Here is a 26,834-nt window from a genome sequence, read left to right as displayed (position 1 = left end):
AAACACTTGTTCTTCTATTAAGATTCAGGAAGACTGACTAAGATTGACACACATACGTTTAGGATCTTTGAAGATCGGCTATTAAACTTAAACTGAAACATTATTCGGTTGTTTATTCTTGTGTACAAATTTTACAATAGCGGTGTTTTTGTGATAACTCAGTACTTATCGCAGTAAAGTTTTGAACGGCAAACAACAATAAATACACCATTTTGACCCTTCAACATCAAAGGATTATTTAATAATAAATAAAACTGTAATTGTTTGTTGTTGTTTACATTTTAAAATATTTACTAAACAAAGTGTTGAATTATCACAAAAACACGGCTTATATTAGCATTCAAAGAGATATAACTAACTTGCCTAAAATTAGTTCAAAATAATTAAATATTAATTGTTTTGGTATGTGTAATATACATGATTTTGAATTTTAAAAAATTATTTTTATTAAAGGATCGTAATTCTTCATTCTTAATATGTCTGTATAATATTTTCATCTATTTAATCTGATCGTAAATCAATTTTCCTAGCGAGGTCTTTGAGTAATCTAAGACAATGCATTAAAAAAAATGTTCTCACTGCTAATACATATGGTGTTAAAAATATTGGTCGATGTGCATCTTAAACCACAAATATAAATCAATCAATTCAATCAAATAAAATTAATTATTTCATATATTGCCCCAGCTGATTATATTCATTTCAAGACCTGATTAGTTCCATCTTTTGATTTGTTCCACATTTATTCACTTTTAAGTTTCGCCAAGTAAATTTGCTTAAATTCATGAACAAAAAAAATTACTAAAACTCCGAGTGTTTTTGAAAACTCCATGAATACAATTTCTAGTGCTACAGTAAAAATGCAATATGAACTTCTGTAATTATAATAAAATCTATCCACATGCCTAAATTTTTGTATAATGAATGCAGTAAAAATGCAATATGAACTTCTGTAATTAAATAAAATCTATCCACATGCCTAAATTTTTTTATAATGAAGACTTTTTGGTTTTAGGGGTATTAGGTCAGGATGATCATCCCAAGAGTGTTGCATTTAATAAATTCAAGTTGAATAATAGGATGTCCCAATAAGAGTGCACTCTTTAAATTAATGTCATTTTCCTTATGAAGCAAGTAGCAGCTTTAAAATTTGAAAGCTGCCAAATAAGATTGTTCCAATTATTAAAAAAAAATGGATTTTGTCTGCAATGTATTGTCCCTTGAAGTACAAAGTATCCAAAAATAATTTGGCGTATTACTACTCCTTGCGCTTATCCCCCAGACATCCCCCGAATTTCTTATATCGATTTATTTCAATTTTTATTGATGATAGGGAAAAAGTGTGCCAACAAAAAATATTCACGTATAACTTTTTAATATTTTATATCTCCATCTTATGGAGTTTTCGTTTGCTGACATAAATTTATTTTTGATTTAAATTTGTCAAAAAACTGTTTTTGACAATTTTCGCCTTCGACCTACCAAAACAATTGATTTTTTTTATGAGGGAGCACGGATCAAAGAGTTTAAAAAAAAACTTGAACAAATTTTTTTGTATAGAAGGTCTGTCCAGATTCATTAAACTGACCTATAGTATATAGTAGAGTAACTAAAGCAAATTATTAGGGAACCCGGCCGAACAGCTCTGATTTTGACGATTTTTTTTTTCAAACGTAGGTAATTAAAAATACTTTAAAGTCTATAGATTAAAAATTGCCGGTGTTGCCGTATTGTTTTTTTAAATTAAAATTAATTTTTTTTTAACAAAACCAATTTTATTGCTTAAATTTCATAAAACAAATTATAGCAAAAGATTCTCTAGGTAATTTAAGAGAAATATATAAAAGGCAATAAGGGACAATCTTCCATCGTTTAAGCGATAAATGCAATTTTCTAACATTCTGACCTCAAACACAAAAAAAATATTTTGAAAACAACGGCAACACCTACAATATTTTAAAATACGTTTTTAAAAACCAGAAGCTCATTCTTATCTCTTAAATTTAAATCCACTAAATTTAATCAAGACTTTTTGAAAAAATGGTCCTCAAACTCAGAATTAAAAAAAAAAACGTTATTAGAAAAATTTAAAATGACTTTTTTCCAAACTTTTTCTAATAAAATATGAATTTATTTAAAAAAAATGTTTGGCCATAAATATTATCAGTTGAATTTCGAAGCAAAAAAAGGTAAAATATATCACTTTTTTGAAAAAAAAAAAAAAATGAAAAATTACTTCAATTTCAATGGTTTTTTTTTTATTAAAACTGAATGTTTGCATTGAAATAATTAATTTTCTCAAAGACTGTGGTAAATAGGAACTTAAAATGTTTGCTATTTAACTTTCAACAGTAAGGGTTATTAAATGAATAAAAAATAATTTTTTGTTTAGATGTTGAACTTAAAAAAAAAAAATAAGTTACATTTTTTTTCAAAACTTTTATTAAAAAAAGTTCTTCGAAAATGAAATACTTTTTAATTTTTTTCATAAACCGTAATACATATTGACATTTCCTTTTATAATTTGAAATCATAATAAATGCGGCCAAAAACATTTGAAAATAATTGCATTTTATATTACGACCAAGTTTAAAAAACGACATGTTAAAATTTTTTCAATAATTTTTTTTTTTCAAAAATCTGAGTTCAATTACCATTCTTTCAAAAGCCGTTCATTCAATTAACTTAATTTTAATTTTACATACACTAGCCCAAAAAATTAAGGGAACAAAAAAAAATCGTGATTTTTTTAGTGATTTTCGATAGGCTGTATCTCAGTAAAAAATGACCGCATCGTGATAAAATAAAAAGGATGTGAAAGCTCTATTCTTCTTGTTTTAGGATTAAATATTAAATTATTTTATTTCTAACGGTAAAATAGCAAAATTGTTGCAAATGTTCAAAAACCAAAATTTTCTAATTTTTTTATGTTTTTACTTCTCTCGTAAGGAAGTGGGAAAATTTTTTCTGATAAAATGATTATTATTTTTAGAAAGGCTTTTTATTTGGCTTTAGAATTCCTTTTGTTTCAAACTTCTACGATTTTTTTTACACTGCAATATCAGTCATCAAACCAAAAACCATACTTTTGACTTTGACTGTCAATATCTCAACAACGAATCACTAAACAGAAAATTTAAGGACACATTTAAAAACTTCATTCAATTCTCTACAAAGAAAATAAGTTTGTTTTGTAAAAAAAAATGTTTTCTTATTTTTGAGATTAATTTAGGAAAGCTATCAAAATAGGCATTTTTACGGTTTTTTAGAAAATGTACCGCTATTTAATTTCTATGGGTGAAAAGATTAAACTGAGGCTTAATTATTGAAGCTTAATATACCTGGAATTAATATGCAAAGTTTCAGGCTTATTCATCAAGCAGTTTTTCTGTTGTGAAGGTTTGAACATTTGAGATGAAGTAAAACACCATATTTCTGCAGTTCTAAATGACTTACTTCTTGTTACTTTTTTATGAGCAAAATCAATTTTTTTTGAGTTTATTTGAACATTTTATTGATAAATATCGTTTAAATTATAGATAAACCAAAGAAAAACAAAAAAAATTTCAAAATTAGGAAAAATATCCAAAAATGGTATAAAAAGCTTTTTTTCAAAATTTAAGTTTTTTTGAAAACTTTTAATTTTTTCTTGGTTTATCTTAAATTTAAACGATATTTATCAATAAAATGTTCAAATAAACTCAAAAAAAATTGATTTTGCTCATAAAAAAGTAACAAGAAGTAAGTCATTTAGAACTGCAGAAATATGGTGTTTTACTTCATCTCAAATGTTCAAACCTTCACAACAGAAAAACTGCTTGATGAATAAGCCTGAAACTTTGCATATTAATTCCAGGTATATTAAGCTTCAATAATTAAGCCTCAGTTTAATCTTTTCACCCATAGAAATTAAATAGCGGTACATTTTCTAAAAAACCGTAAAAATGCCTATTTTGATAGCTTTCCTAAATTAATCTCAAAAATAAGAAAACATTTTTTTTTACAAAACAAACTTATTTTCTTTGTAGAGAATTGAATGAAGTTTTTAAATGTGTCCTTAAATTTTCTGTTTAGTGATTCGTTGTTGAGATATTGACAGTCAAAGTCAAAAGTATGGTTTTTGGTTTGATGACTGATATTGCAGTGTAAAAAAAATCGTAGAAGTTTGAAACAAAAGGAATTCTAAAGCCAAATAAAAAGCCTTTCTAAAAATAATAATCATTTTATCAGAAAAAATTTTCCCACTTCCTTACGAGAGAAGTAAAAACATAAAAAAATTAGAAAATTTTGGTTTTTGAACATTTGCAACAATTTTGCTATTTTACCGTTAGAAATAAAATAATTTAATATTTAATCCTAAAACAAGAAGAATAGAGCTTTCACATCCTTTTTATTTTATCACGATGCGGTCATTTTTTACTGAGATACAGCCTATCGAAAATCACTAAAAAAATCACGATTTTTTTTTGTTCCCTTAATTTTTTGGGCTAGTGTATATGACTAAGCTTCTAGCTTTTAAAAAATGTATATTTGAATATTGTAGGTGTTGCCGTTGTGTTCAAATATTTTTTTTTGTGTTTGAAGTCAATTAATAAGAAAATTGCATCTATCGCTTGAACTATGGAAGATTGTCCCTCACTCCCATATATTTTTTTTCCTTGAATTTCCTAGACAATCTCTTGGCATCAATTAATTTATGAAATTTAAAAAAAATTTTTGAAAACAATTTGTTTTTGTTCACAAAAATCTTCAATTAAATTTAAAAAATCAAAACGGCAACACCGGCAATTTTTAATCTATAGACTTTAAAGTATTTTTAATTACCGACGTTTGAAAAAAAAGATCATCAAAATCTAAGCTGTTCGGCCGGGTTCCCTAATATTGCCAATTTTTGAGCTTTAGTTACTCCACTAATAATCATATGACACATTTTTTTAAGTTATTTTTTTTTTTTTTGATGCTGAATCTAATGACATCATGTCATACAACAGGTAAAATATAACCGAAGCCTATGTGAAAAACATGATACACTGGTGAAATTCGGAATAAAGGTTTAAGATGAAGCAAACCGAAGCAATTCATAAAGTCCTAAAAAAAAAAAAAGTCGAGATAGCATTTTTCCATGACATTACGATGGTAGAGAATGCCAAAAAAGTGGGTGCCGGAAGTCCGTCTGTCTGTCCGTCTGTCAGTCTGTCTGTCTGTAAACGAAGCTAGAGCCTAAACGGATGGACCGATTGATGTCAAACTTGGTATATAGCATTATTTGGCGACTCTACAGAGGGGTTTTTGGAATTAATTTTTATGGTCCAAAAATAACGGTACTTGTCATATACCAATTTTAGTAAAATTGAAATTGCTCATAAACGGCTCCAACGATTTTGTTTAAAAAATTCAAATGTAGATAAGTTTAAGTTTAAGATAAGATAATTTTTTTTTTGAAAATCATTATTAACGGTACCTGCCATAGAACCGTTTTTTTTTAAATCCGATTATCTCTGAAAGTGCTTATTCGATTTCAACGAAACTTTTTGTAATGAAGCATTTATATGATTTTAGTATAAGCCAAAAATAAAATTTCCAAACAAATAATTTTTGGTGATTAAAAAAAAATTCAGAAATTTTTTTTGAAAAATCAAATTTTCGAAAACGGGACATTGAATTTTTTAGAAAATTTGTTTTTAGATGTTGATTAGTTAGTTAATGGCATACCAATTTTATTTTAAAACTTTTTTTCCAAAAAATTATTTATAAAAAATTAGTTTTTTAAAAAACGACTCTAACGATTTTGAAATTTTTTTTCTAAAAATGCATCTTAATAAATCAATCAAAACTGCATACTTGTTTTGGAGGGCAATTTGATTTCAGATTTTATTTAAAAAAAAAAAACGAATTTTATTTTTTTTTATATTTTTAAAATAGTTTTTCTTCAAGTCACAATTCATTTATCATATTTTTATCAGTCATGTTGTTTACATTTTATTCTGAGAAATTTACTCATGCCGTGCTGTTCAGAGCGCACTACATAGACCTAAAGCATGTTTGACGAAGGGCGCATATGCGCATTATGGCTATCCCATAAGAATTTTGTATGGTCGACAACTCATTCATGTCATTTTCTTTTGAAAAAAGAAATGTAAAAACTATTTGTTAAAAAATGGTTTGCCTAAACGAATTAGATAAACTCGAAAATGATAATACGTTTTATCCTGGATTGCATGACAGATTTTGTTACTATCTCAATTGTGCATTTTGACTTTGCGGTGAAAAAAAATGCAGTTTTTAAATTCATAATAAAAACAAACACAGCGAAAATCTTGGCAAAATAGATGCAACCATTCCTAAAAATTCCGCCCTCTGAGGCTGGTCCAGGTCCATGCAACACTTTCAAAAATGGTATGGTTTTTGGATATACATATCAGGCTTTTAAGATCTCATATTGTTTTCTTAATACTGAGGAAGGTTTTAAAACCTATTCCGAGTTTTCGCCCGTATTGAATAACTAAATTTCCGACTACTTTTTAGTTACAATTTTTCAAAAGATTTGTCGTTGCTTGCAGTTAAAAATGGCAAAAATTTGCGAGTAACAGATGTGAAATAAATCAAACAAAGTTTAAATTAAACAATTATATGCGTGGAATTGTTTATTAATTATTTTGGCAATATCATTAAGTGAAATACATTAATAAAAATAATTTATAGTTTTTTTTTCTTAAATTAAGTAAATAACTCACAATTTTCGGATTAAAAAAAAAAAAATTGAATGTAACAATAACTTCTCAATGGCCTTGCATTCTACAAGAACCGATTGAGCTTGATTAATTATGTAATTAAAATATTTATAATAATTTTCTAATAATTTTAGTCTGATAGATTATTGTGAAAATGGGTCGAGAAATTTGGAGGGAATATAGTAAGTTATTGGTATTTGAACTTAGTATTTTTTTCCTAGGTATAGATTATTATATATAGCAAATTTTGTTTTACTGAAACAATTTTAAATATGGAAAGTGCAGTTATGTTTCGACAGGATTTTGAATACAATAGGCGTACCATTTCTTTACTATGCACATTAAGGTTTCTTTTAAATCATGTGATATGGTATTAAATAACAGTCATTCAAAATGATGAATAAAATAAAATATAAAAATCATCTTCTTTTAAAGTTGCACTGGGATTTTCTTTATTTTCTATTATACTCGTATGTACAAAATTGTATACCTATAAAAAAATGTGGTTTTGAGTTCTTTTAAATACAATTTGCATAATCATCACAAGTAAGAAGGCAAAAAAGAATAAGAATTTAAAAGAGAATTTTTGTACGATAGATTGTTAATTTATGTAATGAAATTATGTAATAGCTAATCTTTAAGCTTAGATTGCTTATTGCAGTCAAAAAATGTTTCTTCAAATCTCGCTGGAAACTTTTGTCAGCTTTATTTATTTATGATTGAATTCGTCATCTTTATTATTTATTCACACGAGCTGTGATGTACTAATATGGATTTAATATAGTCACTTTCAATGGGCCATACTTCATGTTTGTATTGGATAGGTAATCTAATATACTTAAACTAAATAGGTTACAGTTTCTGTAAAAACTCATACAAATACAAAATATCAGTAACTTGTTCTTGTTGAAAACCTCCAAAATTTGTGGAATACCTTTCGACATTTCGTCCCTTAACGATGTTCTTTTCTTAGCTGTGATTAAACATGGAATTATAACACCACCCAATGATACAGTTTTGACAAAAATTATAAAATTGCAAAATAAACCCTATGGTGAGTTTTCCGTACAAAACTTTTCGCGCGAAACATTTTTTATGATTCAGAATTTGGAAATGGGTTGCTAGTTTCAGCCGAATAAAATTAACAATTTCCGCTAAGTTTCTACAAAATTAATTGACACAAGAGTATTCAGTTCCTTGCATTTCACCCGAAAAGTAGTTAATGATCAGGGGAATTTTCGGACCATGAACAACTTTTCGCCCGGTTTGCATGGATGGAAAGTGAAAAATTATTTTTCCGGGTGGATTCTTGTTCACTGGGAACTTACAAAATGGGTGAAGGTAAGCGTTCCTAGTTTCTTTTAAAGTACAATTTGCGCAGTTTATTTGAATAGAATATATGAAACTAGAGTTCATACAGAAATTTCAGTCACGCCGAAATTTAAATTGAATTGAATTTATAAGATTAAAATGTGTTTTAACCTAATAATTTACTTAAACAAAATTTTACGAAACAAAATTTAAGATCTTGCATTAATCCAGGAATTTTGTTTTACTACATTGATTTTGTAAAAATAATCATTTTGCAAAATTTTATAAAAAAAAGAATAAAATTTGATAAATTTTTAAAATTTTGTCGCAAAAAAAAAAAAAAAAAAACAAAGAACGAATAAAATAACAAAGAATAAATTTTATAGTCATTCTCTCCTTTTTACACCCTGTTCTTGTTTGACGCGTCACCACAGTCGACAACGTCGACATCGACATCGTCGGCGTTGTCATTTTCTCCCCGTTTCAACAAGCTTCCCATTTGAAAACAGCTTGCTTTCTCTGTCCCTCTTTTGCTATATTTTATATAATTTTAAAAGACCAACTAACTACCTGCCGCTGCTGTTGTCGCCCGCCCATGGCTTCCTAGCCTCGCAACGCTCTCTTAGCTCTGGGGGGATAGTGTATAGAAAAAACGAGCGCATTCAACCTTTTATTTTTAAATATAACAAAAATAATAAAAAAATTAAAAAAAAAAAAAACAAACAAAACTTGTTCGTCAGTCGTTATGACTATTTGACAAAAAATAAATTTTGACTACAAGCCAACGCTATGGAAAGGAATCACCAAAATCTATCTTATTCAACTTTACTAAAATTATCGCATAGTAAAGTAAAATGACTCACTCTATAGGAACCACGTTAAATTTGGGTTACAGACCGGAGTCGGAATCGGAATTGGCATATCTATTTGAATTCTTTTAGCATAGCCACTGTTTGGCTTAGTTGACTATGGTTAAAAATTTTGCTCCAAACGAGAGGAGACCAAATCATCTCTTTCATGGATATCTTAACTTCTAGATGTAACATTTTGTTAAGGTCATAAAGGGGCTGAGGGGCATTGTGGGGTATGGAACGAGCTGGCGCTGGGATCTGGTACTGCTGCTCGCTTCAGCACGAGCTTGCATGTGCGATTTTATAAATCCAACGTTACAAATTTATATATATACATACATATATATATATATATATATACATATGTATATTCGTTATGATGTACGTATTTTGTATCTATATCTACGAACTACGATGCCATTATACCACCACTACATGCACATACAATTATGTACTCGAAACCTATGTATTTGTACCGTACATATGTTTTTTTTTTTATTATTATTACTTTTTCGTGTAGGTACCTTGCCCGCTGATGAAAGTATGTGTGCGTGTCGAAAATAATTTTTCCTCGCTGTTATACTAGAATTAACAAAATCTAATTTGTTTAAAAAAAAATTGTTTTTTTTTTTGCATTTTTGGTGCATCAGTAAAAAACAACATTCTCAATGTTAATGCAAGAATTACATTTTTGCAATTTTTTAGTTTTTTTTTCACTTAAGTCAGATATCTAGGTAGGTACCTATGTTGCGTAATTTTTTCGCAAATTTGAATGAAAGTTGTTTGCCCTTGTAATTTGGAAATGCAACTGATTGCCGTCGTCACCCTTATGCGTAGGGGTGGTAATGTGCTTGTAGGTTCTTTTGATTAATATCACTCTTAAGAGATTTTCTAACAGATGTTGGTGGTTGTTTTGTTAGGGGATTAAAATTTTAATTTGTTTTCAAATTTAATTTTGAGCAAGAAAGAAAAAATGGTTTTTTATTTCTTTAATGAGAAGAGATAATGTATTTTTGTTGTTCGGGTTGAATCGTTGATCTTATTTCCTCTCAATTCCTTTCTTCTAAGCAACAAGAACATAATCGACAATGTTTTCGATTTTGCTTCTTATTGTGATTCTTTCTTGTTATATATTTTTTTTTTTTTGGTTTAATATTTTCTTGGTTCGCCTTATATTTCATTCCTTTTTGGTTTCTCATTCGTTACTATTCTTAGTTGGGTTTCTTTCCCTTAGCCTTAGTTTAGTTGTTGGCCAGTTATTTAAGATTAGGAAAAAAAGATACTAACAATGTAGAGCTGAGAATTTTTGTGATGGAGATGCGAGGGGATTTACAGAGGAAAGTTGTTCGGAAGAGAAGCAATCAACCAGCCATCTAACCACCAGTAGTTGTCGAATCTCGAATATAAAAGAAAGACAAATGAGGGCAGTCGACAATTACTCAAATTCTATTGCCAAATGTTCACAGCTCAGGGGCAGCTAGTCTATGAGGAGGGATGAAAGAAAAGTTTAAATTTTTATTTAGACCTTTTTGTCTATTTAATAAAATATTTAAAAAAAATTGCAATGTTTTTCCTTAATATTTTTGCAAACAAGCTATGTTGTTCGCTTTTGAGCTTTAAATTATAAACAATAAAAAGTATCTATTTGATAGGTAGGTGTTTCTGTATAAAAAAAAAAATGTATTATGATAGATACTTCCTACCTAAATAAATATACATAAATATAATTTTTCTCTCATGTCGATTTGATAATTTATCGTCGTAAATATTAACTCAGGTAATTATGTAGGTACTCTTGCGTTGAGTTGGAAATAAAAATAAAATTTCCTAAAATCCCAAAATCCTTCAATATTCACATATCTATTAAATAATTTCTTTGGAAAATTATTTATTTAAGGGTGGTAAAAGAATTATTTTTTTTTTCATAACATTGCAGGAAAAAAAATATTTGTTGTTTTCTTTTTTTGGAAAATTTTGTTGGAATTTTATAGCAGTTGCCGGGCGGCCATGTTGGCTTAACAATTTTATTGATTTTCTTCTTGCATTTAAGTTGATACATATATATATATATATATATGTATGAACGTTTATACATACATACATAGATAATGAAGTAAAATGGTATATTTATAGATTGGATGAAGTTTTTTTTTTAGTTAGGTGTTTTTTTTTTTGTTGAACCCAAGCAATTTTAGTTACATAAAAATACTTATAAATTGAAGCTTACGTATAGACAGGTATATAATAGCAATCATTGATTGGTCCAATAATATGTTTTTCAACTTTTTCTTTCTGCAATGGTCTTTGAACAAAATCAATATTTTTTTTTGGTTAAAAAAATGTCTTCTTTCGAATTTGTTTAAATTGTTTATGAAGGATGACTAATTGGTATGAAATAATGATTGCTTTTGGTCTGACTCATAAAAATGAATAAATGTTTTAAAACTTGGAATTTGCTTGCCACATCCAGTTTCATATTTCCTGTTACTGGGTTCTTTAGAAATTTAAAATTTGTCTTAAAAAAAAATTTAGGAACAAAATTTAAAAAATTTTGAAATATTGAATCAAACTTGGTTTTCAGCGTTTTTTAGAGTAAAAAACTATGGAACTTACTCTATACCAATGAGGAACAACTTTTTTATTTTGGTTGAAATGTTTTTTTTTCGAGTTTTGGTATTACATATTTATTTTTATTTTGCAAATTTGAGATAATTAACACTGTTCAACAAGATATTTACCATCAGAACCAAAATAAAGCTTTCTGAAAGTTTTAGGGGATTTAAACTCGAATCCGAATTCAGAAATATTATACCTAGAAGCCACCATTTTTGAAATACATACCGTTGAAAAAATGCCAAAAAATGTTTTTTGAGACTATGTTAAATGTGGTAATTTATTTCAACATAATTTGTAACGGTGTCTATAAGATTTGTTTTTCTTCCTCCAAAAACTGTTTAAATCTTTTCGATATCTCTTTTATTACAGTCTGATACATCTTAAGTGGTAGTTAACAAGCCAATGACTAACTTAAACTTATATGTGTATATCTCGGACAAGAAAAGATGTCGGAAAGTTTTAACCAGTTTTTGAAAAAAAAAAAAAAAAAAACAGTTCTTACAATGGTTCAACTTATGTTGAATCATTACCTCACATTAAATCATAACATCAAAAATAGTAAAAAAAAAATTGTTAAAAATAAAAACAATATTTATTTATTTATATGTTCAGGCAATTTGCACTTAATTTCGATAGCTTAACGCTTCTCAAGAAAAATGCACTAAAGATCTTTTTGTAGAGTGTGCAATTTCCTACAGGAATATATTATATGTATAAAGATTTTCTAAACAGTCGGTCAATAACGAGTTTTTGATTTTTTTATCTGCTACTGTAAAAATCTAAAGAGCTCATACTTCACACCTACGTTTTACAGGTGCTAAGTAATATAATTTTCTATGTCTATATTTTTTGAACCACCCTAACAAACCGAAAATAATTTACTATACTTTTTTTTTTACATAACTATCCGCAGTAAATGTTTTTACATAACTATCCGCAATTAATGTATCATAAGTTTGTTTGTACTGCAACATTTTTGCGATGTAAAATTATTTTCAATAAAAAAAAAAAAAAATGGATGGTTTTAGAACCAATCCTAAGAATTTTCAGAACAAGTCAAATCTTTCGAAACGGTGATATGTTTTTATTTCATTTTTGACATTCGTTTTTACTTTGTGAGACAGTGCGGATGCACTTTGATCTCAATTAAATAAGCTCAATGAAATAAATCAAAGACATTTATAAGAACCAGTCTAAAGTACCTAAATTGTGTGAAACAAGTAATTATGTAGACTTGAATAAAGGAAGCGTTTGATATTATTTTTTTAGGCAGCCTAAATAATGATTAAATATATCATTTATATGCATCATTAAGATTATAAAAAAATTAAAGATAAAGATGCAACCATTGCGTTTTCATAATGTCACACCAGTTACATTTGGCTTTAAGAAATTGTGTCGAAGCAGAACAGATTTATTAATCTATTAACAATTTATGAATTTTAATCAATTTACATATATATTTCTTTGATTGATGAACACTTGGATTTATGTCACTCCTGAAAATATAGTTTGAATTACCACAAGAATTTTTAAAAACTTAAAACAAAATGAAACAGCGTTGAAATCTTGTAGTTTAAGATTATATGTATGCATCAAACACAAAAAAATGTTTTAGTACGTCACCCAAAGGTTTTTTTCAAAATCGTCTTAATTTTTCAATTTTGTTGGTGAAATTTGTATGATGTAAAAATGTTATATTTTTTTAAAACTACATATAATATAAATTGGATTCTCATCGCTTGTGTGAGAAATTAACATGTCATTTGTTGGGGGATTTCCTGGTAGAATTTTTTCACTTCATAAAATTTGATTTATTTTAAGATTTTCACCAAAAGAAATTTACAGTTCTTCACTTATGAAATTTTGAGTTGAACTCCTGATAGAAAAAAAATAAATTTCATAAAATTCGAGCCTTTTTTGAAATTGTTTGACTCAAAGGGCCCCTTCTAATTTAAAGCTCACTTTAGTTGGGAGATTCGACTATAAAATGTAACCAAGCGTTAGCCTTTAAACTGACTATCAAATTGGTTTATGATAAGGTGAAATAATTATGTAGAATTCAGAAAGATATTAAAGTGAAAGTAGAGCCCAAAGAAAATGAACTTAAAACATTCCTTAACATTTTTATTATTTATAAAATGATGAATTGTTTCCTTTTGTAATTCAAAGTATTAAAATATTATTAAAAAAATTAAATGCTTTTTTTAAGAGACAAGAAAATAAAACTTAATTTGAAGTAGAGTAACGGAAGTTACTCTCATAAGGCTTCTCGAATTTCAGGGAAAATTTATTACAAACCTGTCATTTCACCTATAATGTGTTGAGGGTGTTTTCTTACCTTGTCAAAATAAAAAGTTTGTGCTTATGTACAATGGTACATATATATATGTAATGCTTTACGAATATGTAAAGTACAAAATTTAAAATTATTTGCATTTTTATAAATGTATTCTAATTTGAGGATCTTAAAAGTTCCATTAAAGAATTTCTAGCTCTTTCCTTAAATCCCAGGTGGGTGAAAAATAACAATTATTAAAATTATTATATCAACAATTAACGATTATGATAACCAAACATTTCGTAAATTTTAAAGTTTTACAACGAAATGTTTATTTAAAAAAAAAAAAAAAAAATTAAATGTTAAATGTTTTTTTTTTGCGCTAAAGATACATAATGTATACATGAATACATACATATAAACATATACATACCTACTTTAAATAAGCCCAAAGGTTGATGTTCCTTCTACAAAATTTCACATACCTACGTGTAACCTCAAATCTTGTTGGATTTTAATGTTTTTTTTTTTTTCAAATTTGAAATCCTTTTAAAAGATTAGCGGTTTTAACTGATCCTACTAATAGCGGTAATTTCTTGAAATATTTAAAATCTTCATTATTATATTTTTGATGACATAATAAATAAAAATATATTAAATAAATAAAAAAAAAAAAACGTCACAGAAAAAGTTTTTCCCATTCGTTAGATTTCATGATTCAATATTTTGTGTTGTTCAGAGAATAAAACGGAATCGAGGATAAATTTGAATGAGAAAAAAAGGTAGAAAAGTTGCAGAGACAACGGACAAAGAGGATAGAGGGTAAAAGGGGGAAAACGAAGAAAATGAAGAAGTAGAGATGAAAAAATGGAAGAAGAAGACAAAAGAAAATAGCAACAAAACTATGTTACCTTCAATAGCAACCAGGGGGCAACATCGACGCTCTTTGCCGCCCTTCTGCCCGTTCACCACCGCGCGCATCTACCAAATGGTGTACCAAGACGACGAGTAGTACACAGACACACTAACCATAACCAATTCTATCTACGTCCTGTGCTTTTCGTTTTCAGTTTGGTTCGGATTTTCTAGCGTTACTGGTCTCTTTCTGTAATCGGCTCGGCGGTGTTTGGAAACGTGGTGTACAGCGTCTGATACAGGGTTATTTTTTTTTCGTTCGTTTGCCTTCTGGTAACTCTTACAAACGTACATACACACATATAAATATATATTATATGCTTGGTCTATTAAATTTGTTTAAATAATTTTTGCGCTAGCAGAAGCAAAAACAAAATTGAAGTGTTATCGCGGATTGATGACATTTTCGAAGTTCGTCGGTACTGGTAATATTAATGCAGTATCGAAGTAAGGTTAGTTTTTCTCTTTGGATGAATGATCTTTAGCTAAATATTTAATTTTAAAGACTTAAAACAAAAGAAGAAAGTTGGTCGTTGTTGAGGAAAGCAATATGCAAGTTTTTGCTGCTTAATTTTGTGTGGTAATGACACACATACACGAAATGAGCGCGTGGTTGCGGCTTCGGTGTTTTTTTTTTGTACGTTTTCCGTACAAATGATATGTGTGTGTTTGGTGTAAAAAGTATTTTTGAGTGTATAAGTGCTTGTGGAACAACAACAAAAAAAGCAACCAAAAAATGTGAATCTATATTGTATAGGCGAGGAAGCAGCTAACAGATGTGTGGTGTACCTTACCTACGCGGATAGGTTTTCTTGTTTGTTTTTTTTTTTTTTTGTGTTTTGTATTCAACTATGGGTTACAGTATAGTGCATTAGAGGAGAAATACTTGGACTCCTCGTGTAATATTTTTTTTTTTTTTGGCAAGCAAATGTTTTGGCATTTATTTTGTCATGTGCGAGATTGTTGCTGATATCCGTTTATGTGAACGTTTTTGGAATACGAGATGCGCCGATTAAGGGATGTTTGTCAAGCTGGAATCAAGAAGTTTTGTTTACATCGTAAATTGTGTTTTTTGTTTTGTATTTTTTTTTGTATGGGGTTGGTGGAAAACCATGATGATTGTTGAACTCAGAATTAAAAAACTGAGTTTATTTGGAGTATATAAATATGGTTCCTTTCTTAGGTTGGTATTCCTCCCTTATTTATTTTCATGATTTCGCTAAACAAATAATGTATGGAAGGTACTTTTGTGGCGACCTTGACATTGCTAAAAACATCTATAAAGGATGTGTAAACAAGAGATAGCTTTAAATGAATAATTTTGAGGAAATACATACCTACTATTTTAACTCTTCAGCATGTAAGTACTTTTGTTCAAATAGAATGTTAAGATATAATGTTATCAACAACATTCTTTGGAAAAAATCATATTTAACGGTGATTTTGGCAGATTGGTTGCACTACTATTAGCAGTTTTCTAAAACCACAAACAGCTGGCAACTCATTTGATTTTGCTGAATAATTAATTGAATGCATTCAAGTTAGGTTTTGACATCCCAAAAAAAAAAATGTTCTATGATTTTCTTTGCATTTTATTTCTCCACTTTCCAAAGCTTCTCCCAAATTCTCCTTCCTTTTTTAAATCGATTTGTTTCAATATTGTTATTGATAAAACGAAAAAAAAAATGTCAAATATCTATGTACGTACAATTTTGAAAATTTTATGTAAGGGGTTTGAGGGTCTGTAGAAACTGCTCATCAGGCAGACAAAGTTCCCAAAATGTTTGAGTTTTCAAACATTTTCAAATATCAGAAAGAACATCGAAAATATTGTTGTTTTTTTTTTCGATTTTTTAAATAAAAATAATGTAGATTCAGATTGATTGAGAAATTTTCTTATTCCCTAAAATTGTTGATATAGAATTTCCCAGGGCGTACCGTTTTTTTGTCACAACAGTAAAAGTGTATAAACTTATATTTTTATTAGTTTTTCATAAGTTATTTGCTATGTGTTCGTTCGTTCGTTGTTCGCTCGGAGCACATTCTACCTATTTTGTCAGAGCGCAGAATTCAGAGTTGTCAAATCAAAATCAATTCAGTTGTTTTAGGAAAAAAATTGTTTAGAGTAGGAAAAATGAGTTGTGGTACAAAATTTGTGTGATAAATATGATATTTTTTTTCAATATAACTAAACAAATAAAAGAAGTGTCAAAATAAAAATCAGCTTTTTTGACAATTGCATGCCCTGGAGCGGGGAACAACGAACAAACCTATTCATTCACATATACAGGGTGAGTCGCATAAGATACGACAAAGAGGTAGTACGTAGAGGTTGTGTCGAAACAGGAAAAAAAATAATATGGAAGACCCCTTCCACCCATGTTGTTGGAGGCAGTTTTGTAAAAGACTGACAAAAAAAATATTACAAAAACAAAGGCATTAACAAATGCAATTAGCATCTCGGTGTTCCGTATCTTCTTTTTTCTTGAGTGAGAGTGTAGTCCATTTTTGTATTCAATATCTTGCTTAGAATTTCTTCTAAGAAGTTCTTCGTTGGATGAACAATTAGGCCAGAAAATGTTGTTTACATATTTTCGCTGAAAAAGCGGATAAAACCGAAGCAGTGTTCAACTTTGGAATTCGGGTGGTTGAATTGAATTATTAAACCTGCAGCTGTACCCAATCTTAAGATAATTACCTCATAAATTTCGAACATCAAGGAGGTTACTAATAAAACGTCAGTTGATGGCGAAATGATGGTTGAGAAATGCATTCTTGTTCATCTACTTACTTAAGGTCCAGGATGGATCTCGGCATCAACCAACAAGTCTCTCCAGCAGCGCGCCACCTAAGATGAGGTCTTCCTCTTCCACGTTGCTCAAAAAATAGTTTATGATTTGTTTTTTTTTTTTTATTTTTGCTATTGTTTTACACACTCCCAAGAGTTAGTAGTTAATTACTTATTGTCGGCACTGTATACTGGAGTTTCCGTCTACCATAGGTATTGTAATTTCTGGGTACTTGAAGCATTCCTTGGACTCTTTATCTGGTGTTAACTTCATGTTGAATTGGGTGTATGAAGCGGTTGTCGGTGTAGTACTCGAAGATAGCAGTCATTCTAAAAATATCATTAACTCGAAGAACATCAAAATTTCAATCACTACTTCGATAACTGCTGTTTTTTAATTATTTTTAGGGCTTAGTCCTCAAGCGAGTGTTCCATCTCTTATTCTCTTCTCAAACAAGGCATAATGCAGAATGCACTTGTCCTAAAACATCTTCTGAAGCATGCAACCGCGAATGGGAAAATGCGAATAGCGCTTTCTTAAAATCTGCTCTTAACATCATGATTAGCGTATTCCATAAAAAGTTGCTGTCAATTACAACTTCCAGGTATTTATAAGTTTCAACTAACTCGATGCATTGTTTTTTTTTTTTGTTAAAGGACATGCACCGTTTTCCAAATGTACTCGTTTTTTTTGTTGCGTTCAAATGAGGACTTGTGATGTGCATCATTTTAGTCTTTATTGAGTTAGTAATAAATCATTGTCGTGACATCATCTGACAGTAACTTGTTGGTGTGGACTGTACAGTATGAACAGAAGCGGGTACAATTTGGATCCCTGAGGAACTCCATACCGCATTTTCTTTTTCTCGCTTAGCACATCTTTTATTTTTACCGTTTACAAGTGTCTGTTACAATAGATACTTAATAGATAAATTTTGAAGTAGCAGAATCAGATTGAAATGACAACTTTCTGATAAAAAATTAAGTATTGCAATATGTAAAAATCTTTGAAAAGAATGAGATAGAAATAAACAAACCATTTGAGTATTTCAAGTTGCTGACCAAGAATAGATCCTTATCATGATAATATCTTTATGTAGTGCTCTCTTTTGTTTTGAAAACGGTAGAAAAGACAACGTTTTACTTAATATTTCATTTCATATTGTACTAAAAGGCAAACTTTTCACTACATAGTTATCACTCATGCGTTGATTTTCCGTTACAATTACCTTTATCTCCAAAGTATATCACACTCACCTTAGAACTAGTAAACAAAATCAAAATCACATTTAAATTCAAGACAAACATTTACCTGTTGCAGCGTATACGCAGAGTTACCTCTTCACTTAATAACAATATTCATATAGTTTACCTCATCATTCACTGAGATCTGAGAGCCCTTCTTGTTTATTGTCCGCAGCTATCACAGAAAAAAATGTATGTAGATAAGTTTCTTACTACACAACTACACCATTCACTATTCAGCAGCAATCATGTTCTTGTTTTTATTTATTCTTCTTCTCAAATAATCTAAGCTCTGGTCCGTAAAGTGAAATGTTTTTCATCATTTCCTTTATTCGTTGTTTGTTTCGCTTTTTGTTGTTAGTGTGACACCGACAACAGAAAAGCAGCTAACGAATCTGTCAGTGATGTTCCGTTTTGTTGTGTACTTCTATTTCACCGTTTTGACAGTTCTCCGAAATGAAATGTCATGCACTTTACCAGTACCACACTACCACCACATGTTGTTTAACTAATACTTATAAATGCCTTACTCACACTAGTTAAAATCATTGGCAAACCGGCAAACAAACTCACACTCATACAAATAATTGGAATGGCATACTTAGTATGTATATAAACTCGTTATTATAACAAAAAAAAAAAAAGCATGTACTTTTGAAATACATAACAGTATCTCAGGAAAAAAATAAAGAGGAACATTTTGTATGGTATATGCTTAGGTTAAATATTATTTCCAATATGGCGTCAATGGCACATTACTAGTCAAATTCGGGCACATTTTGCGTGAGTTATTTTCGCGTAAAAAACGGGAAAACTAGATCTAAAAAGTAATACACCGGCTATTGTCGCCTTGTCGGTGGCAAAGAGTGTGTTTTTATTTTGTTTATCTATCGTTGAACTTCCGTTTCTTTGACATTTCTTCGCTCTTTCATTGTAGGTACTTTTACCTAAGTTTTGTTTTCTGTTTTGGTGTTTTTGTTAGAGGTTGATTAATATGTACAGTTAGTTCTATTCTAAGAGGCAATTTGAAATTGTGTTTGTTGTTGCACTTGCATATCTGAATCAATCAATTCCATCATTAATTTTAAAGTCACGTGTGCATTTTACTTTTCTTATGATTATGCGAAAATGAATTAACAGTTTACATACATGAGAAGAAATAAACTTGTTATGTTGTAGCTGTTTGTATGAAATGAACATTTTTCTTTTATGTGTAGTGTAAGGAATCATGATGATGAAGTAAAATTTGTATTGTAGGGTAGATGTACCAATACCCGAACAGTTAACGGAAATTCAAAAGTAAAAAAGCTGCAAAAAATTATTTATTGGAGAAAAAAAGTTAAAATATTTTTTTTACGAAAGGTGTAAGAATACTTTATTATAAAAAAATAAAATTTTGTCAATGAGTACAAAAGTTTTCTTATAAGAAAATAAAAACCGAAGGCATGTCGTTTTCACCAAAAGCCGAACACAAGGTGCCTGATTCCGAACACTAATGTGCCTAATTCCGAACACCATAAATTTTAACAATTTTCTTCTATTATTTAGATAAAAACTCTTTTACAATTAATTTAAATAACAAAAATATGGAACTTTCAAGGTAAACAAAAATGTTCCATACATATATATTTATAAACCATATAGGAAACGGGCCTATATCATTTGGTTCTGGCTCTTCAATGGGCTCAGTTTTGTCGGTGCTTCCGATACAAATTTAAGAACGGTTTTTTAAAACGAACTTTTTTTTAAGTTATGGCTATGAATACGTAGCGTTAGATGTGCATTCTAATAACTGGTTGGTAGACATATAAGAGAAAGTTACTATGGATGCATTTTGTATGGTCGACCGCGAAGGGACTAATTCCATATCTGCGCAATGCATTTGTACAAAACCAAAAAGGTCTTTATTTTCTAAAACGTGCACAACAGTCCGCAGAAGTTTGCTTTTGTCACCTAGGAATTTTCCAACGTTCGTTGCCTTTTAAACTGGTCCATTCCCACCACATTGAAGCTCGGCAGTGACTTTTGAGCTCCAACATCTGCCGGCTACATGTGTAGCACGATGTGGGTTGTATTCGGAGAAGATATGAAGTGCATTTTTTTTATGAAATATGAATAATTATTTATTTTGTTTAAATATTTATAAATTTGTATAAATATTTTTATTAAAAAAATATTAAATAAATAAAATTTAAAGCAGTTGCTTAGTTCCAAACAGTACTGTTCGGAGAAAGGAAAATCATAAAAATTGGCTTCCTATTTCCGAACAGTTTAAAATAAGAATAAGTATATACAATTTAAAAAAAAAATAATAAAAATCAATTACTTATTGTCTAAACTAATGCATAAAATTATAAAATTTAGCCTAAACTTTATTTTTATTCAAATAAACACTATTTCATGTGACCACTCAAACTAATTTTTTTACAAAAAAAATACGATAATTTTACGCATCTGATCCTTCCGACAAACTGAAAGCTATTTGAACAAGAAAATATAGATTTCTGAGCGAGATATCGCAAGGAGTGATCGAATATAGTATATAGATTCTGGTTTAACCGGGTTTTTACTTCTAACGGGACAAAACAGTTTGATTTTACATATTTAAGTGAAAAGTGTTCGGCTACTGGAGCTGTTCGGAAATGGGTACATCTACCCTAGTTGTGTCACAAATCAGCTGGCATATTAAACAACAGCAGCTGGCTACATTGGCGAATAATCGCGAAATTGTGCAATGAAGTAATATTATATTAATCAGCAAAAACTGATAAAATCGCTTTTTCTTTTAAATTTCTTTTGTTATTGTCACTGTAATGTCTACAGTTTTTCGGCAGACAGCAGCTGTGTTGCAAAGGTTGTTCGCCTAACCTCAATTTGAAATACTACTGCTATTCAAACACTGGATGTTTGAGTTGTTTTATTTTATTTATTTACATTTCTATACCAATTGAGCATCGTCTGTCATTTAATTGTTGTCTATATGATCAGATTTATGGTTAATTATAGTTAAATTTTTTCTAAGTTGTTTTAGTTAGTTTGAATCATATATAATATAAATTCATACCTATGTAATCAACAAAATGGCTGCGTTTTTAACGGAATGAGAATGAAAGAAAAACGAAAGAAGAGACCGATGAAAAAAGAAAATGAAAAAGAAACGAAAATCGTGTCGTTTCGTATTCTCTTATTTCAGAAAGTGTTTCTGAACGAAAATTTGTTTATAGTGTTTTCTTAGACTCAAACGTGCGTTCGAAACAATTGATCGATCAATTCTGTTAAGTTAATTGAACAAATATAGAATTAAAAACATTGAACTTATCTGGTTTAAGACTTACCTCGAAAATAGAATTAAGAGAGTTAAAGTAAATGGACATTTTTCAAAACCAAATCATGTTGATCTGGAAGTTCCTCAAGGATCTGTATTGGGAACTCTAATGTTTATAATCTACATTAACGACATTGTTAGCATCTTAAAATATTGCGAAATTGCCCTGTTTGCTGATGATGCTTTGATCTACTGTGGTGAAGTAACTATTGAAGAATGTCACAAGGAACGTGCAAGAAGACCTAAGTAGTGTACATGAATGGCTGTGCCAAAATAAACTTAAATTAAATGGTCAAAAAATTAAATGTATATTATCAAATAAAACATGTTTTAATTTCAATACAATCTGATAATCGAAAATCAAATAATAGAAAAAGTTGATAAAATAAAATACGTTGGCATTATGATAGATTGCAAACTTACTTTTGAAAGTCATATTGAATATACTTGCAAACAAATTTCAAAAAAGATAGGTTCTTTAAAAAGAATTAGAAGAGATATATGTAACTATGTTAACAGCAATTAATATTTATAATGTCATTGTTAAACCGCATTTCGAGTATTGTTCAACTACTTTGTTTTTATGTAATGAAAGTTCAATTTACAGACTCCAAAAATTGCAAAATAAAGCAATGCGAAGCATTCTGAAATGTAATAAATATACGTCAATTAATTTTATGCTAGAAGCTTTAAAATGGCTTACCGTTAAACAAAGAATTGTTATGAATATTTTAATGTTTGTCTTCAAAAAATTAAAAATAATTTAATGCCAATATATTTGTCAAGATATGTTCAGTATGTTCGTGAAGTTCAACCTTATGCACTTAGAAATATGAATGATATGAGGCTGCCTAATTGTATAACTGCCAGAGCTCAAAATTCCTTATATACAAAGGTTTTAAGATTTTCAATAAATTACCGAGTCATGTCAAATGTGAAACAAATATTAATAGAATTAAGAGAAGCATTGTGGAATTTGTAAGACTGAAATATTTATTAAGTATTTATAAACATATTTAAATTTTAAACTTGTTAATTGTTACTATAGCCTAAATACTGTGCTCATAAATATTTATCTATCTATCATTACTTCGTAGCTCGAAAGTTCGAATAATTTTAATCTTAAAGTTCGACAACTGTCGCATTGTTGAATAAATTTGTAACTCTCTTCGTACGGTTGCAAGAATGCTCCGTAATTGGTCGTTAAAACGGCATTGGACAATAGCCCTATTAAGCTTAGTGAAACAGCTGAAGCTGTGAGGTTATCCGAAGAAAAGGTTCGAAACATCTTGCATATAAGGAATTAGCCACAATAAAGCTCTGCCCAAGTTGAGTGCCGTATTTGCTTATCGCTGATTAACAACAAGCTCGCAAAAAAATTTTAGAGGAATGTTTAAAGCGTTTAAACAGTCAGTCTATGTATCTCAAAATGAATTTTACGCTTGCAGCATTTTCAAAAATATTGAAACCGCGGCGGTTCCAAAAAGAAATTTGAATAAGATTTTCCCTTAGGCTTTTTCTATGAATAACAGATAAAAACTAACCCTATAAACTCATGCTTCATTTATCTTTTTTATCAAAAGATTTCAGTTTTTAACCCAAAAATCATTCTTATTATAAGAACAATAAAAATGCCACTTAACTCCTTCTTCCTCTAAGCGCACCTCTTTGATTTTGAAAAATGAAAATATAAAAGAGCTCGAATCTGAGTACTTTTATATATTCTTTGACACTTCATCGATGGTCAAGGCCGTGTTTCCGTGAGACTTCCTTGTTCAGTCAGTAAAAATCTAACACAAAGTTCAACAAAAACTTATAGAAAATTACTTTTCATTTATTATTCCAGTAAGAATGAAATGCTTCGAAACAATTTAAGCTGTGGAACACACGAACAAAAATGGCTTTATACCCAAATGGGCTGAGCCTTTTTGTGTGAAAAGTTTCAATCATGTTTCTATTTCCTAAAGGGTACTCCTAACACCGCGCGTTAGCTGCTGATTTCCCCATCCAATTCTTTTCTTAAAAAAATGTATTTAACATTACTTTCGTATATGCTAATGTTTTTTTTTGTTTATTTATTTTATTGCAGAACGGAAAGACTCACAAAAAAATTCCAATTAACAAAATATATCTACCCATAAAACACTGAAAATGGGTGAAGTAGGCGAAGTGATTCCTGAAAAGTCAGCAGTTGAACAATTGCCAGCTACAACTATTGCTTCAAGTAATTCCACTAACACAGCAGTAACTTCAGATGCATTAGAAAACCAGCCTGCCCAACAAAATGGCGATGTTGTCAAAGAGACTGCTAAGTCACCAGTAGAGCCCATGGCTGTAGACAGCGATGAGGATGACTCACAAACAAGCTGCGGTGATAATCAAAGTGACACAAAGGCTGGTGGCGAAAGTGCCAAAGCAAATGGTGATGTAGAAACCTCACAAGATGGGAGCGAAAGTAGACGTTTGTCAAAAGATGATGTCGAAACTAAAGACTCAGCCCTTGAGAATGGCAGCGAGGATGAGGACAACGAGGATGAAGCATCGGAAAAGTCTGAGAAATCCGAGCAGTCACAACAAACTGAGAAAACAGAGAATACTGATGCCAAAAAGAATGGCAACTCAACTGAAAATGAAGAAGACAGTCAAGACGGTGGTGAATCAGAAGCGGTAACAAGCCAGGACGATGGGGAAGAGGGTGAAGATGGTGATGATGGCGATGAGAGTCAAGATGAAACATCACAATCTGCTACCAACGATGATGAGAGTCAACAGTCAAGTCAAGCTGCGAGCAAGGTTGAAGAAGGTAGTAAGACAACTCCAAAAGAAGTTACTCCCGCCGAGACACCGAATGGAGAAGTTCAAAAGACAGAGCAAGGTGATGGCGGCATAGTAGATTTGGGGGAATCAGATGAAGAGCCCATGCCAGATGAAGCTCCAAAGCCAGATAAAGAACAAAGTAATCCTCTAACGGTGCCCGATGTCGCAGAAGAACCTGAGTCAACCAAGCCAAAAACCAGTGCAAACGACTCTGATGCTGCAGTTGTTATTGGTTCAGATTCCGAAGCCGAACAAGAAGAAAAACCAACTCCTTCGCAAAAGTCTTCTCCAAAGTCTCAAGCACCAGCACCAGCACCAACACCAGCTGAACCACAAACACAACCGCAACCTACAGAAAAACCGAAACCTCCTCAACCACCAAAGCCTGACGATGACGATGATGATGATGATTGTGTTCTAATTGAAGATGATAGTCCTAGCGAAGCTTCTGAGGCCGGCAGCAGCGTTTCGGGCCGACAACACAAAAATATGGTAAAAGTACGTGACTTTGCCTCTTTCGCAGATGGACAAGGGAACGATGACACTCAGCCATCTCCGAAAAGACAAAAGACGTTTCATTCTGCTTCAACGCCACAAATGGCCCAAATCACAATCAAGGACGCACGTTCCCTTATGTCAGGAACATCCAACACATCTCAGGGCTCCCCTATGGTCATCCTGGATTCAGACTCTAACAAACTCGCACCTCCTCTACCTCCAGGCAACATTTATCCGGTGAATATATTACCGGCTGTACCTACAAATCAAGCGCAGTCGCCTGCGGGACCAAAGGCTGTCCCAACAATGCCAGTTAGTCCAGCTATTCCCGCACTACCAACATTATCAAACGCCAATCTTCTGCCTGGTCTAACAGACGACATGTTTGTCCTTGAAGCGCCATCATTTATTGTCCCTTATATTTACGAAAAACCTCCATCGGACAATTTGCGTGAAATTGTCACTCAAATCGAAACAAAGTTCGATTTGAAGAAACACCCTATTCTCCCAGCAGATGATCTTGATTTGGATCTAGATGAAGATGGCAAAGAAAACGAAGAAAGTGCTGCGTCTTCGAGTAAAAAGAAAAAGAGGAAACGCCGCAGTGGTGACGATTCTTGGTCAGAATCTGAGGAATCAGCTGACGACGATGACGATGACTCAGATTCTGAGACTCGTACAAAAGTCCTAATAAAAGAAGCAAGCGATGATCTGAAAACCATCAAAGCCGTGATAAAGCCCATCCAGCCGGAAGCTGTCACCTCTAGCATGGCGTCACCGGCAGCAGCAAACAAATCTCAACTTGGAGCTGATAATTACTTCGATAGTCCATTGGGCAAGTTTTTCATAGATATCGGTGTTGGAATGGTGCAAGAGTTCGTCCAAGCAGACTTGATTCGCATACAAAAACGTAAAATGCGTCGCTCTTTAGGCAAGAACATAACCGAGATTGAAAAGGCAATAAATGCATTGAGTGGAAACTTGGAAGCGAGCAAAAAAAGAAATGCTCCATTTAAGTTCAACATCAAACGTTGCGAGTTTTGTAACTTTAAATCAGAGTCTGCACTGGCAATGGCACATCATTATGAGACGCCACATATGAATGGCGCTATGTACAAGTGCAATTTCTGTACGTATGAGGTGAGGAACGCTTCGGAGATAGTTTATCATATGGAAGCAATGCATAATATCAAAGCCAGACTATTTAAGCACCTTCCATACCATCAGTGCCCCAACTGTGGATTCGAGGACAACGGCAAGGCCAAGTTGGCTAGACACGCTCTAGTGTGCCAGAAGAAATTCCGCCCAGAAACGAATCTGACACCGCCACACGATTGGGAGGCGCCCGCCAAAATACCTCGAATTAAACCAAGACATGGGCTGGTAGGAACTGCTACTGCTTATCAGGTAAAATTTAAAATGATTTTTTATTTTTTGTGGTGCAAAATGTGAATTT

General features: G+C 30.7%; 1 protein-coding gene across 4 annotated transcripts in view; it reads left to right on the top strand.

Moving 5' to 3' along the window:
- Positions 1-26,834, top strand: part of LOC129908369 (uncharacterized) — a 34,903-nt gene that overhangs the window by 1,528 nt on the left and 6,541 nt on the right. For 2 of the 4 annotated variants that reach the window (XM_055984815.1, XM_055984818.1), the window contains exon 3: positions 24,153-26,785. In XM_055984815.1, coding sequence (XP_055840790.1) covers positions 24,215-26,785 — 2,571 coding nt within the window. In that variant the 5' untranslated portion in view covers positions 24,153-24,214. Of the gene's footprint in view, positions 1-14,586; positions 15,158-19,369; positions 19,672-24,152; positions 26,786-26,834 lie in introns of those variants that run through there. The other 2 variants (XM_055984816.1, XM_055984817.1) reach the window with 2 other exon arrangements.

Source organism: Episyrphus balteatus, chromosome 2 (genome assembly GCF_945859705.1).
Source record: "Episyrphus balteatus chromosome 2, idEpiBalt1.1, whole genome shotgun sequence".
NCBI lineage: Eukaryota > Metazoa > Arthropoda > Insecta > Diptera > Syrphidae > Episyrphus > Episyrphus balteatus.
The sequence above is the reverse complement of the archived record's forward strand: the minus strand, read 5'-3'. Positions and strand labels throughout refer to the sequence as shown.